Source organism: Blennius ocellaris, assembly GCF_963422515.1.
Source record: "Blennius ocellaris genome assembly, chromosome: 18".
Lineage (NCBI taxonomy): Eukaryota > Metazoa > Chordata > Actinopteri > Blenniiformes > Blenniidae > Blennius > Blennius ocellaris.
In genome coordinates, this window is record NC_137667.1 from 10482747 (window position 1) to 10495068 (window position 12322).

General features: G+C 40.0%; 1 protein-coding gene across 1 annotated transcript in view; it reads right to left on the reverse strand.

Annotated features, from left to right (window-relative positions):
• The window catches only part of rngtt (RNA guanylyltransferase and 5'-phosphatase), a 106885-nt gene that overhangs the window by 3986 nt on the left and 90577 nt on the right, over positions 1 to 12322 (reverse strand). Inside the window, exon 14 of the mRNA XM_080514505.1 lies at positions 10972 to 11038. Coding sequence (XP_080370631.1) covers positions 10972 to 11038 — 67 coding nt within the window. The remainder of the gene's footprint in view (positions 1 to 10971; positions 11039 to 12322) is intronic.

The window sequence follows — 12322 nt, forward strand, 5'->3', positions numbered from 1 at the left end:
ACTGAATTTCTGTTAGTTGTAGTGCTGGATTTAAGCTGAAACGCCAGCCTACAGAATCACAAACAGAATGTGAGACGAAGCAGTGCTACGGTTCCTGCTCCACCTACTGAGCTACACGGGATCATTGACTTATTACATCACACTCGCCTTTGAAAACAAAATCAACTCTACACACTGAGCACACTGCAACTCTGCTGAAGTATATGAAAATGGCACATGATACTGAAGATCAAGCATGAGTCAAAGAAGACATTTGAGCATCTGTTGTTTATTTGTCGAGGGACTGAGTCTCACTGCGAGGATTCTCGAGACTTGGAAAATGCAAATCCCGGAGCTGCTGGGAACAAGGAAGGAAAAAAACAACCCCCCCCCCCCCAAAAAAAAAGAGAGTGCAGCTGAGATGGTCATATGCGATCAATGGTTTATTAAAACAAACAGTACGGCCACAAAAGTGGTCGCCTGCGAGCGGTTCCCTTGATCTCACAGAGAGTGAAAACGCTGGGGACAAAGAGGTGGGCGTCCCAGGTTCAGCGTGAACATGTGAGCCTCCATGAAGGTCAGACAGATCACCGGTGCCAGGACGACACCGGCGCTTGGCACGAAGCTAAAACACAAAGTACGAGCTGATCATGATCGTAGCGTGTGGGACATCTGGGCTCACAGTGGGAGCCGACTTCACACGGGAAGCAAGAAAGTGCAAGAAAGGAAGGAAGACAGAAACGGCGACGCGGAACGAATGCCAAAGAGCCATAATATAGAAAATGCATTTTGGATATTGACCTTGATAATTTGTGATCATGAGCATATGGGATCAGCCATCGTTCAATTCTTTAAATGTAGATTACTTACTTTGCATCACTTCCTAATGCACAATGAAAAACATCTTATTCAGGCAGAAATAAAGCAGATGAGCTAAAGCGTTGACAGAATTTCAAAGCTTTTCTAAATCTTGTCACGGTGAACTGTGAGAAAGCTGTGCAGGCATGACGTGCTGCTGCAGGCTGGCTCTCTTCCTGCTGGTGAAGGGTGACATGTTGGCAGCCATTTTTCCATCACCACTTGGTGCTTAATCCATCCAAATCTGTCTCATTATGGCAGCACACGTGTGCCACCGGTTATCGAGGACTTTGGCAATCAAACTCTTCATCAGCCGGTGTGACACTATGGCAGAGCAGGAGAGCTCTCTGTTCCCACTTTCTACTCAAATCCTGCCATATTCTAATGTACAGTAACTACAGAGAAATAATACACGAGAATAAATGGGCAGGAGAAAAAAAACTACTACAAAAAAAGTCTGTTTTACTACAGCATCACTAAACAACAGCAGTCAGATTTTCAGTTTTTTAGGATCTACATTGATTAATCTCAACTAAAACAAGTAGAATACATCAGTTGTTTTTCGAAGTGTGGAAAAAAAGAGCATCTCTCAACTCCCGGGATACAAGATGATTGAAAAAAAAAAAAACATCCCTGTCTGTTAAAAACTGTTGAGAAACTGTTAAATGAACAGTGCAAAACTAATATTAATATTGATAATGACAAAAAATGAAAAAGAAAAGGGGAGAAAAAGGCAGAAAAAGCTAAATGGAATCAAATGTATACAAGTGAAGATAATAGATAAGTAAATGAGCCTACAGCCAGACCAAATTAGATTTTCATTATATAAAACTGCTGTGGTTGTCTTCATGCTATACATAAGTAATAAAGCATAATAGCATTAGTGCTCCAAACAAGCTTCAGTGGAAAATAAGCAAAGGATTCAAACTTCCCAGACCAGACCCCAGATTTTCTTCAATTTACTGGTGGTGCCATGTTAAGAAGAAAAAACGTTTTCTCTTCTTCAACTTAAGGAAAATACAAAACGTCTTTAATCCAGAAACTATAAGTAGGAGGTGCCTTGAGTTTCCATTTAACTAAGAACAGTCTCTGAGCACGTAGGGTAGGAGAAGCTACGACACTTCTACTGGGTGTGGACAGTGACGGTGGGGAGACTCAAAACAAAGCAACTCTGGTAAGTTTGGATAGGCTATCAACAGTTTGTGACCAGTAATTATTGAGTCATGAACAAAGATGGATGGATCATATGCGTGACTGTCATTTGTCGTGAATCCGAGATACATTTGCATAGATCTTGGTATAACAAGTCCAGTGGACTTATATACATTGAATAAGACAAATAGAATATTTAAGTATTAATTTAAAGACATCTGCCCCGATCTGTTCTGTTAAGACAGTCCGAAATCCCCTTTCTCAAAGTATTAAGTAGAAATGAGGTTGAAGCCTCACAAGTTGGGGGTACAGTTTGGAAAGCACTCTCATGAAGTGATTATTGGCTGAATGGCAGGCTTCCTTTGATTCTTCACTTCATGGGGTAAACATAGCTTTTGGGTTTCACTAGAAATTTGCCAAATTTCTCTGATGTGGGATCAATAAAGTTCATCTTGTCTTAAATAACAAGTATAACTCTTCTCATGCTGTGTAGATACATGCCTTTATTCAAAATATAGTCTCTCAGTCGACACCTGTAGTTTGCCGATTGTAGAATTATGGTTTTGTACAGAAGCTTGATTTATCATTTTAATACAGCTCTACGAAACATAGTAAATTCAGTTCCATCAATGTATGTATGATTCAAATAATTATTAGTTTTACAATTCACAAGTTATTTTTTAATCATAATTTACTCTCAAAAATGAAATAAAAGGAAAACAATTATGTTGGTTTAAGGCATCCCCCTGATCGCTAGGATCCACTAAGCCCCGTAATTGGAAAAGCACTCTAATGGAGCTGCTGCGTTGCTTGTACAGTTGTAACAGATTTGTTGAAACACGGGAAGCACAGGAAACATGAAAGACCATCATTTAGACAGCCTGGAAGAAAACACACGAGAATTAGCACATGGTTTAAACATGGTGGTACATGAAAAGAACACGATTACTCCTGACATAAACATGTCTTAATAGATGTGGATTCACCACGGAGCTTCATAATGTATAAAGATAACTTGATTATATCATGCTGATCAATGCATGTTTTATTGGGGAGGATTCGTGAGCCATAATTAAGTGAGATTATGTAAGTATAGGACAGTAATGTTTCATAGCAACAGGAATAGATTTGTCAAGGTAAACATTCAGCAGTCTGATAATACCGCCTAACACTGCAACTTTCATCGCATCCGACAAAGCTTCTCTTGTGGCTTTTTTATTTATTTATCTATTCATTTGTTTCCTTGTTTATTTATGTACCTTTTATACTTTTTATACGCAAACCAGTGAAGGTTGTTGGGTTTTATTTCAGGTTGTTTGAGCTTGCAGAGCTGAAAAACAACAACAAAAAAACCTCCTATTATTCTGGTCCTGCGACTTGTAAAAATGTCTTCTGTAATGAGGCTCGTTTGTTTTTGTGGTTTCAGGAACACATGTTGTGAGTTTCCAGCCTTCAAATTGCAACTCTTTGTGCTCGTTTGACAATGAGACTGAACACTGTTTAACCGCACAGCTTGGCAACAACCTGGCATCTTAGCATAACAAGTACAATTTTTTTAATGCCATTTAATAAGTACTAGTATCAGTACTCGGTATGAGCAAGTAGCTAAAAATTAATAATCGTACTAGTCTTTTTAAAAAAGTGCTATTGGTGCATCCCTGCTAATAATCATCCTTGTTATTTGGGAGGAGATGACAGCAGCAGCAAAAACAAAGCAGTTAAACTTCACACATTCAATTCTAAATCTCTTATAAGAGCTAAGATACCTTTTGTCATACAAATGAGAAAACGCGTGCAACAATTCAACTTTTACATCATGCACAGATATAAAATATTGGACAAACCTCGGGCCTATAACATCTGGCCCTTCGACAGCTTGTGCTCAGGCATTTAATCTAATCCAATATCAAACAGTAAACTCCTTGTGGACAGTGGCACGAGGACACTGTGCAGCACTATATTACAGAACACGGTCCAGAGATGACTGCAAAGATGAATACACATTCAAAGTTTGTAATTTCCTTGCATAGCTGTATTATTTTCTCTGCCGCAGTTCTTGTGACTGACCCTGCCTTTGTTTCATTCTCGACTTAATCAGAGTCATCCCGGAGGTCCGTGACAGAGCAGCACTCGGGCCCATTTTAATAACGAGAAACAAGATGAAAGAATATATAAGTGGGGAGAGAGAATATAAGATGCAAAAGCCTGAACATGAACAAACACGGCCTTGGAAGGAAGAACACTACTTATGGACTGGATCAAAAGTGATGTTCAATCTTTAATATATGCTTTCAGACGAAGAACGGTAGCTGTCTGCCAAGAAGCTCCGACGAAAATATAACACAACTCAAGCGGACCCAACAAACAGTGAGAAGCGCAACGTTAAAAACATTTCTCTGAGATCTTGAGCAGTATGTTCACTGTAATCACCAATTACAGTTAAATGAGCTTTTGAATATCTGTGAACATCAAACAAAAGGGACTCCAACAAGTGAGCAACTCCTCAAAAATTCATTACATGATAGTAAAGCCTGGTCTCTGCGTATGTATAATTTGGTTTTTTGGTTTCTTTTATAAAGGTCAGGAAAATCTGGGACGACTCTGGTCCAATTCTGGCTTTGGGGTCTTTTTGTGTGGAGTTCTCTCTGGGAATTGGTGGGCAATCTGAATGAGTACATGCTTGAAACACTGTCATGCCTCACGAAATCCAGCAGGTTGTAAACCAATAGCCACACATACCTCTCAACTTTGAACTAAAAAGACGAGTAGTATGATGAGATTTTATTGTGTGTTTTTCTGGGAGCAAATCACAAACACGTGTACTTCTGAATAATTTTCATATTCTCCCAATGCTTTTTCAGAGCTTTCTTTTACTCGCCGGTTGCGACATGGTGCCCGTTTGCGTCAACTTGTATGACAACATGACACTCCTCCAGTTGGTGTGGCATGTGGGCCACATTGATAGGTGTGAATTCCAGCTGTGATAATTACAATACACCAGATTTAAATTTTGGTTAACACCCGTATGTGCGAGAACACCTTCAGTGTGTGGGTAATTGTCTCTCTACGATGACCTTGGGATGGGCTGGCAACTTGTTTAGGGGGACCCCCTGCTTTTGGCACCAAAGTCTGCTGGGATTGGCTCCCCACAGCCACCCTACCCTGGATAAAGTGGGTGTTAAAGATTGATGGATGGAAGAGGGAAAAATGTGGGGGAGAGCAGGCGGACAGCACACTGTCAAATCTGATGAGACTTTCGAAGACAATCACTGCACGGCCCACAGAGTTAGATTTAACTTTCTGAACTTTTAACTGATTAGTTTGTTTTGTTGTGTGGCACGATCAAGTGCTTTCTTTGGTTTTCCGTGGGCGGTGCTTTCAATTACTCTGACAGTGTTTATGGTTGGTAATCCCACATTTCATATAAAACCTGAGAGGAAGAAAACAAAGAAGAAAATATCTCCACAAAAGGAATGATAAAGTCTCCCTATTGATTAAAGAGAGAAGCGTGTCCTCATTAAACCAAAGCTCAGCTATCTTTACGGAGTCGCCCAAATCTGGAAAAGGCGTTACGGAAAAAACAGTCAGAGGCTTTTCAGCACACAGTAGGTGAAGTCCACGCTGACAGACTCTCATAGCTTCATCAAAGCCAACAGTCTCTGACAGAGTGCAGCTCTTATCTCCGTCTCTGGTGGCGACATCTGTCGGGCCCCATTCGCATTATTTATGATTAATGAGCAGAATGCATGGGTCACATACTGTTCTGGAATAGACTTCATGTGGCCATAAAACTGAAAGAGGAATACGCCTAAATTAGAAGTAAGTAGCTATTAAAACCTCCATTAGATCAGTCTTTTTCTTTTAACACATCAAAACACAGAAATCTTCAAATTAAACCTGAAAAAAAGTATTACCTCACACGTAAAACATACCATTTATACTTAGGAACAACTTTAATGAGATGATTTACACAATTAATGTGTTTTTATTTCGTGCAAATAGTAATTCATTTTTAAAATCGTTTTCATAATGACTACTCCCAATAAACACATATTTAGATTCAGGGACCAGTGATCTTGATAGTTTACAGTTTTCTCACAACCTAAAATATGTGATTGAGTAAATTGGTTATTCCAAAGTGCCTACAGCCATGAGTGTGTCTGGTTGTTTTTCTCAGGATTGGTACTGCAGTGGACTACGTATGTGCACCGGGTTTCACCCTGCACTTTGTTATATGTTATGAATTAACTTATTTTTGATTAAGAATATTTCTGTTCCAGCAAATCTCTCTGAAGTAAAATTGTGACTAATATTTTCATACTATTCTTTTGTCGACTTGGATTTACACCATGTGACAAAAGTGTGAGAATATCAGGATGTGTTGTTTCCAAAGTTGGAAGAAAGCCAAAAAGTAATTGACAGTCAAGCCCAGTTTGAAACATTTGCATTTTCTAAAAAAACAAAACAGGTCCAATCAAGTAACATGAGTGAAAACACTAGCGTGGGGAAACTACTAATGGGTTTCAAAGAAAGCTCTGGTTTTATTCTTATGGTTGCAGTCATTGCTTCAGTCACTAATGATAGCAACGTAATTACACAAATAATGGCTGTTCTCTTCAGTTGAAACTCCACTGATCAAAAAAAGAAGCGCTGACACACACAGTTTAAGTGTATACTGAGGAGCATTTCAACATTAAAGCAGTGGGACGTCATGACTTCCTAAGGTGCCTTTTAGCATTTAGCCAACATCAACCAAACAGCAGATAAACACATTTTTTAAATTTCTAGCTTGGAGGGAGTTTTGAAACGTTTGCATGCATGAAATACACTATCACAATTGAGTGGGATTAAAGAGGAAATGAGAGCAGGTACAATTGATAAACTTGAATTTGAATGTTGTTTATCATGAAACCTGCTTGCATGGCCATAAAATTCTGATAACTGGGGGTAACAAAACAATTCTAATTATATCTGATGCCTTTCATCCACTTCAGAAATGAAATAATTAGAAAAAAAAAATGATTTACATGTTTCAGTCCTTAAGATAGGACTTTATTCATCACATATGGGGAAATTCAGTGAACATAGCAGCTCCACACTGTAGATAATTATAACAATATGCACACGTGCATTTACAAATATACACAAACACACAAACTGGAAACTTTTCAAATGGGAAAACGCACGATACTGCCAAAAGTATTCACCTCGTATGTTGAAGCTTTCAGAGTTACTATGATGAGAACTAAGGGGCTGAGCTCAACTTCCAAAAAGACAACCCCACACCTTAACCTCCCCTCCACTGAACTTTGCTTTGGTATAATCCAGTCAGACAAATACCATTCTAAATGGCAACTGCCATACAAAGAAGCGCGAGTCATCCCTCCAGAGAACATGTCTCTAATGTTTTAGACTCCAGTGGTGGTGTGCATTACACCACTGCATCCAGCCCAGAACACATATAGCATTGTTCTGTTTACGTCACCATTTCAATATTGGGATAATTCTGGACAACGATTTTAAGTGTGCATGTCAATGGTCTAGGTGATCAAAGGTGTCTACCTCATGTTGGAATGAACTAATGAATGGAAGGGTTGTGGAAATCACTCAAAAAAACAACAAGACCTGTGCTACTAGTCTTAACTGACGACTGTGCTTGAGTTCATCCATTGAATATGTGGCATATATATATATTAGATTTTACTTACAACATATTGAAAACTCAAAAACAAGACACTGAATCACCCACACAAAAGAAATACATTACATAAGTCTTGAATGCTCACAGTTTTATCTTTCATAAGAGGCAAGTCACAAAAGGTCCAGTCATGTTTATCATAATTAAATTTCAGTTAATGTTCATCAAGTCCATTTGGTTTTGAGGAAAATAAACACAGCATGACAAACTATTTTATACCGTCCACCATGTCAACAATTTTTGCTCTTTTCAAAAGGCTGAGCTGACAAATCATCACACAATCTCCCTATCATATTTCATTTTTTTGTTATTCCTTGTGGGCAAGACTGAAGGAAATGACAACAATAAAGAGCTAAATTGGAAAAATTGCTCCAATAAAACAGGTTTTCTTAAAGGCGGCAAAGCTTTTTCTAATTACAGAGAAACTTGGTTTGACTTTCTTGTCCTGCAGGCAAATATATTTCCATCAGTGGACGTGCCTCAAATGGCATCTCATCGGTACACTGAAATCATGCATGCCCACAAGCAAAGCAATGAATGACAAAACTAGTGTGTTATGGTGTACTGCAGACAACGCACGCACGCACGCACGTACGCACGCACTGTTGGGCTGTGTTAGAGGTGTTGGATTTTTCAGGAACAATGCTCTGTCCAAAAACACAACACATCATGTCCTGCACTTGCATGTAATTACCATTTTTAGCACATTTGCGCCTGCACTGACTGCAAAACACATTTCACAACAAAATTAGCACCATCAAAGCTGACAGGGGATGACCCCGGGAGCTGCAGATTTTGCTTTGTCTCCCTGGGAGAAGCTCAGAGACCAAACAGAGACGCTACGTGCTCAGTTATCAAGCCCAGGGCTGAAACATGGGAAACTGGCACAACAGTAACAGCACCAGAGGGAACAGAAACACTCATTTAGTGCGTTTCTGCACCATGACTGTGACTGATACACACGCTCCAACTCATTTAGCCAACATGGGAAATATCCACACAGCATAATTGCAATATAGAAATCTCGATAAATGTAGAAATCATCGAACAAGTGTGAAGAAAAAAAGCTCTCTCTTTCATACCAGAGAATTCACATTATGCTGTAATGGAGATTAGATGCTAGTCATAGTAGAGTGCGCTTGACCGAGTCTGTGATGCTGCAGGTCAAAGGTCTAATGAAGTGATCTCCCACTGTGTGAATTCAGACAGACAATATGCAAATGTTTGAACTCAATCTGACTCTTAAGTGTAGCTGACAAACGCCTCCCCGTCCCACCTCCAGCACATTACTTCACAAACACAATGAGGCAACTCTGAATAAACTCGGTGGGAATAATTCACAAAGTAATAATTACTACAGTGACAGATGGTGTGCAAAAAACAGGGAATAAGAACTGTTTGAAAAGACAGAATTTAATCTGTGTGCTTGTGAGGAACACAAGAGACAAATAGAGTATTTGGGCATTGGAGTTATTTCTATTTTTTAATTGAGCTAATCAGCATGTGCTCAAATAACTCAATGCTCCCCAGATGCAACATGGGCAGAGAGCACTGAGCTTTGAAATGGCATGGACTCATTCTGAATGCTCATTTAAAGACTCGTGACAACAGCAATGGTAGTAGTAGTTTCTCTGCTTCAACATAAGGGTGAATGAAGAGTTAAAAAAAAGGAAAGAAAATTAACCTAAAGCAGCATGTACTTACTTCTAGAATCTATTTGAAGTGCACATTGTTTTGGGTAAAATAGTCTGATAAATCAAATGCTTTCAACCTTCCATAGTGTAAAAAAACAAACAACCCCCCCCCCCCCCCCCGAGAAGTTTGCAGTTTTAAAAAGGTTGGAATGGAAGATGGAATCTACTACCTTGGAAATTCGAAATGTTGCAGGGGCCATGAAACCGGTTAACCTAGACGTGCTGTTTTTGGCCTATCATCCACATAAGGCAGCGTTTTAGGAGTGTGAAGATGGATTTTTTTTAAACACGGGTCCCGGAGGGGGGAACTTTTAATACCCTGGCTCATGCTGTCCAACCCCCCGGGGTGTGGACGGAAAAGTCCACAAAGACAATTATCTGTGGAAAAAAGATGACGTTATCGCCCCCCCGCCCCCCCACCTCTTTTCCCACTGCGGTCCGCAATGTCATCCAATAACCACAACAATCACAGACTACAAGCTCCAGTCGAACTGCAGAAGCTACATGATGCTAACAGCAGGAAGAGTGCGGCCATAGGCCCATAGAACAGAATTATATCGAGGTTTATGAGCAGGAACCTACTAGTGAATTTCTATGTGCTTTGTCTTCTTCTGCATTTTTTGTGTGTTTGGTAAGTCACAGCGCCTCAAAAGGCCTGGCATGTGTATTACATGTCCTGAAGCCTCGTGTTTATCGTGTGTGAGGTGTGGACAGAATTTTTTGGGAGAAGGCTAAAAGGCTGATTCATAGACAGAAAGACACAGTTCATCTGGATGACTATAATATGATCAAGAATCAACAGAAAAATATGAAGCAGCTCCGGCAGTGCAAAATTAATAAAATAAAAAAAAAGCATCGGGTTGGTTGGCTAAATAAGTGGCAAAGCTATTTTTTCATAGTGAGCTGGGATTGGTTCCTCTAACCCAGAGAAAAAAATGGTCCAGAATTTGGATGAAGAGGATTTCACACGTAATTGATGAATAGTTCTACCTGCTGTAAATGAAACTACAATAATCCGGCACACATACCTCTAATTGCAGACAGAAAGGAAGGCCTGCATTCTATGAAGTACACCGTCATTCATCACAGTGAAACACCAATGGAAGTGTTGACTACATCTGATGGCAGCCATAGACAGAATGAACATTTTTAGGGAAGTAGAGTGACGGGTATAATTTGAAAAAGCACTGATGTCCACTGCTTTAATTGTACGAATCTTTAAGAAAACATTGATGTTTTTGAAAAAATAAGCGTTTTTCATTAAAATGTTTCAAAAGTTACTAGGAAATACAAGTAATTCTTTCATGAACACTAAAACATGAACATGAAACAAAAAAGACCTCGATATTGTTGAAAGTCAAAATGACAAACATGAAAAGGAATTATATTTGCTATCACAATAACGGGTTCAAGCGGCTGAGTAACCTTTCAAATGAAGCACGGAACCTTTGCTGCATGTCAACAGTGCTGAAAATGTGCCATTCTAAAGGGAAGCTGGAACAGGAGAGCAGGAGAAAGAGAGAAGGGGGCGGGGCTCTGGGCTTATTGCACAAGGAAGAATTCAACAAAGCAACACATTTATTTTCTCACCTTCATCGTTGCAAAGGGCCTGTCATAGCTTCCGACGTAGAGCAAGCCGACAGTCTGTGTTAGCAGCCTGCAAAGACAAAAAGATCATGGTTAACACCCTCGGCACAAGATCTCAACACAAGAGTATCTGATTGGTAACGGCGGAGCAAAGAAATCACTACGCTGTTTCCATTTTCCATTTTTCTAGCTAGTAACAGAGCGGCAGAGAAGTGAGATTACACCTCTCGGAGCTCTTCTGTCTCTCTGCACAGCGGGATGTGTCTAAACTTACAGAAAAATCTATGGCAGGGGCACCAGCACAGTCCAAGGCAATGTGCAACATATACGGCGATTGATCTAACGACCATTGGAATTATTTTGTACAGTCTCTGTGTCAGAGCTCTTTGTAACGTGACAGCAATCTATTGGGATTCAGCATCTTCTTAATTTCATGAACAATCTCAATCACACACGGTTACCTCCCCACACACCAAAACATCGCCGTGTGCATCTTATTGCAGACCCTACATGTGCTACAAACTAAGTATACATGCTGGTTTCATATCAGTTAGCCATTTTTACAACGGAAATAACGGGGTGGGGGGGGGTTGGGGCTCAGCTGAGTTAGACTGATGGCAAAACAACAGTGCAACTGAAGAGTCTGATGGAGCTCGTTTTAGCTGCAGCTGAAATTGGAGACTGTGCTCACATCAACTCCTACCGCCCCCTGTTTAATGATAGCGAGCACAAGCAGGAAGGAAGCGGCAATAGACATTAGGGGAACCAAATAGCCATGTAGTGATGGACACTGTCCACTGCCAAGACCTCATGTCAACAATTCCATCCTCATCATTTGCCTGTAAACACCTCTTTAGTAGCAACTTTGAAAGAGTAAAAATGCTCTTATTGGGACTTTAAAATAAACAAACTAAGAACACTGGGGACATACTGAGGCATCTCAAATATTTAGAAATCAATGGAAAAGCTTATTTTTCCACAATATCAGTCAAACAACAAAGCTTTCATATTCGGGAGATGCTAATCATTTTATTTCTTGAAAATAGATCTGAAAAGTTGTGGTCATCTGATATTTGTGGTTTGGCTGCATGAGATCCACCAACACCTGACTGAGTTTACTATAAACCGAGACTTGTTGATCTTATGGGGGGGGGGGGGGATAGGCAAAGCTAAGTGTTTCATTAGTTATGATCACAAAAATGCTTGTTCAAGTGACCCATTTCTGAGATGTTAGGTTTGTATGCATGAGGCCACCAAAGTGGTGTGTGCCACAGCGTGACTGAGTTCATTTCTACACATTTGCTGGGTCCGACCCTTCAGCTCTGCATCTCTACTCCTCTGGACTCTGGTTACA